The 2,777-nt window shown below is 26.6% G+C and overlaps 2 protein-coding genes across 2 annotated transcripts in view; one reads left to right on the top strand and one right to left on the bottom strand.

Moving 5' to 3' along the window:
• The window catches only part of LOAG_18501 (hypothetical protein), a 9,089-nt gene extending 8,369 nt beyond the window's left edge, over positions 1-720 (top strand). The window contains exon 17 of the mRNA XM_020451161.1: positions 554-720. Within this exon, the coding sequence (XP_020305079.1) occupies positions 554-664 (111 nt within the window). The 3' untranslated portion in view covers positions 665-720. The remainder of the gene's footprint in view (positions 1-553) is intronic.
• Positions 721-1,433: 713 nt separating this feature from the next.
• LOAG_18500 (hypothetical protein) overlaps positions 1,434-2,777 on the bottom strand; it is a gene marked incomplete at both ends in the record, with an annotated part of 2,723 nt that continues 1,379 nt past the window's right edge. The window contains 3 exons of the mRNA XM_020451160.1: positions 1,434-1,548; positions 1,647-1,776; positions 2,148-2,373. Of these exons, the coding sequence (XP_020305078.1) occupies positions 1,434-1,548; positions 1,647-1,776; positions 2,148-2,373 (471 nt within the window). The remainder of the gene's footprint in view (positions 1,549-1,646; positions 1,777-2,147; positions 2,374-2,777) is intronic.

The following is a 2,777-nucleotide window of genomic DNA, read 5'->3' as shown; positions in this document are numbered from 1 at the left end:
CATTTTTCTTGTTGATGTACCCGAAAGTCCGCTGGAAGCTGCTCAGAAGTACAAGAAGGGCCTCTCTGACGACCAGAGAAAGGCTTTGGCTGCATCAATTCAGGTTTATTACTACTGTTGTTCCGCTGTTCAAAGCTGATTTAAATTTTATTCCATTCAAAGAATAGTTTTAAAACTAGTCCACCTATTCAATGAAATTTAAAGTAACCATTTCTTTTAATCGTCAGATTCCAATAATTATCTTATAGTAAAATTTCCTTTGCATCTCATTTTCTTTGCGAATTCATCAAACAAAGGGAAAATTCCGCAAAATCATTTCTCTACAGTATACTATTTGAATAAATGGCATGAACTCTGGAGCCAAAAAAACAAACATTTCTGAAAAAATGCGAATACATTTTCCAGTTAGCTTCCGATGTTTGGTTTCTCATGTTTTCCATTTTAAGATTTTAAGTTATGAGATCTTCCAAAAATTGCTTGTAAAAAATGCTTTCAAAGAAATTTATTGATTTATTTTTTATTCGAACAACGAAAAATACGGTGAATTTTTCAGGAACAAATGCTGTCTAAATATTTGTTCACTTTGAATGAAGTTATCGTTCGGATGGTTAAGGGAGATGTGGCAGTTTTTGAAGTTGAAAAGCTTACATTTGTAGATCGATGAAATGTCCAATAATTTAGCTAGAAAACCTAACATTCCATACTGTTATTTTAGTCCTGTTTTATTTCTAAATTTCCGTTTTTGAAATGAATTTTCGATTTGGTTTAAATTTAAATTTGAATGCGTTGCCACTAATCTGTGTTTGATGTTTGTTGTACTTTGCAAAACTATCTATTTACTTGCTGTGAATATTGTAAATATTGAAGTTGTTACTTCAACTTTTGGAATTTTGTCACTGAATCTCTATGAAAGCAATGCATACTGTAATGTCAACTAAACTTTTTAGCAGTTATCAATTATGATAATTTTTCATGGAATTCTCTAATTCTTAACTTTCACTTTATTCACCTTGTAACAACACTATGAAAACCTTGTTATTACGGTATGCCCCTACATATCCTGTTTTACTTTATCCTTAATAACTTAATGCAAATTTATCTGATCACTTACCCTTCAAAAAAATTGGATGCGAAATGAAATGATGTGGGTGTTTGTTTTGATACACTCGCTAAATCACTGGAAGAAAAATTTTGCTACTTATATTGCTGATGGTAAATATATAGGGGAAAAAAATGTGTTAGGTAAAGATGTTGTATTGATGGATGGATGGATATTTTGCATCCTTAATAGAAGCTATTTCTTTCAAATGTTCTAGCTAGCTAATAGGAAAATCTTTTATATATTTTCTTTTGAAAAATAAAAATAAAAAATGATATGATCCTTTGCTTTATAAGGGATGTAAGACAATTAACTTATCAGTTAAATTTGTTGGTTAATCAATTTCAGGTGGTACTGAAGGGTAACAGGAATAAAATCCAATTCCGCACATATTATCCTGATTTCGACCCAATTTAAGATATCCACCCATTCCCCAATGTTTACTCCAGCTGAAATTTTCTAAAATTATGTAAGAAGGAAAAATATTCATGTAAATATTTACTATAATTTTATTTTTATGCAATTAAATTCTCAAAAAATAGTGAACCTATTTTTGATGAGCCAATAATCCATCCGTTTTTTGGTGCCATTTCGTAATTTCACTTCGTCTGTCCCATAACCAACAGCAAGCACACCGTGATTTACAAATGCTGTACAACTTGGGCTTGATAAAATACCTAAATTATTGCTACCCGTAATGAATGCCCCCATTAAAAATAAATTTGATATCAAAAATTTATCAAGATCAAATTTATTTTCAAATACCAAATTTGATAATTTAACATTTGATTTGATATGTTTTGATTAAAAATAAATTGAAATTTGTTATCTTGCTTTACTTTTTGATCATCAAATAATCCATTCACAAAATATTAACATATCGATATCCAAATATTATGATGAATGAAATAAATGATTTTTTTAAAATGTTTCTGGAAATTTCTTTTTTTTTTTCAAATTAACATTTAATCTCAAATGTAGTTTTAAATTTAATAAATAAAAAATAAAAATGAAAATAATTTAAAAAAATTCAATCAATCTTTTCTACCTCTTTTGTAAAATATTGTCATTGATGCATCAAAAGCAACAGATATTGGTCCAATTATTGCAACGGCTGCTTTTAATTGTAATTCATCACCACTAGGTAACATTTTACCAGCATATGCTGTTGTACCACGGGTATCATTTGAATATCGGCAAATATCTTGATAACCATCATAAGGATATGATTCTTCTCTATCAATTCCATCATTTTTTACAACATATTTAAAAGCCTAAAATTAAGGCTTATTTTTTAAATAATAATTAAATTATCAATTCTAAAAATAATATCTATTTCATATATTTTGAATCTGTTCTACTCAACTTTTTTTTTTTTTTGTACTATTAATTAATTTTTTTCTCTTTCTTTCTTTATTTTCAATCATATAAATAATGTAATTTAATTATTGCATTGAAATAAATGCTGAAAGTGAAGTGTGGTTGGAAAAAAAAAGCAAAAGTTTAATTAAAATATGTAATATAATTAATTAAAATTAAAGTTAATATAATTAAAATTAATATAATAATTAAAATTAATGTAATTAACTGAAAGTTAATTAAAGCATGTAATATAATTGACTAAAATTAAAATTAATATAGTTAAAATTAATATAATTAATTAAAAGTTAATTAAAGT

This window comes from Loa loa (genome assembly GCF_000183805.2).
Source record: "Loa loa unplaced genomic scaffold supercont3.336, whole genome shotgun sequence".
NCBI classification, from domain to species: domain Eukaryota; kingdom Metazoa; phylum Nematoda; class Chromadorea; order Rhabditida; family Onchocercidae; genus Loa; species Loa loa.
The sequence above is the reverse complement of the archived record's forward strand: the minus strand, read 5'-3'. Positions and strand labels throughout refer to the sequence as shown.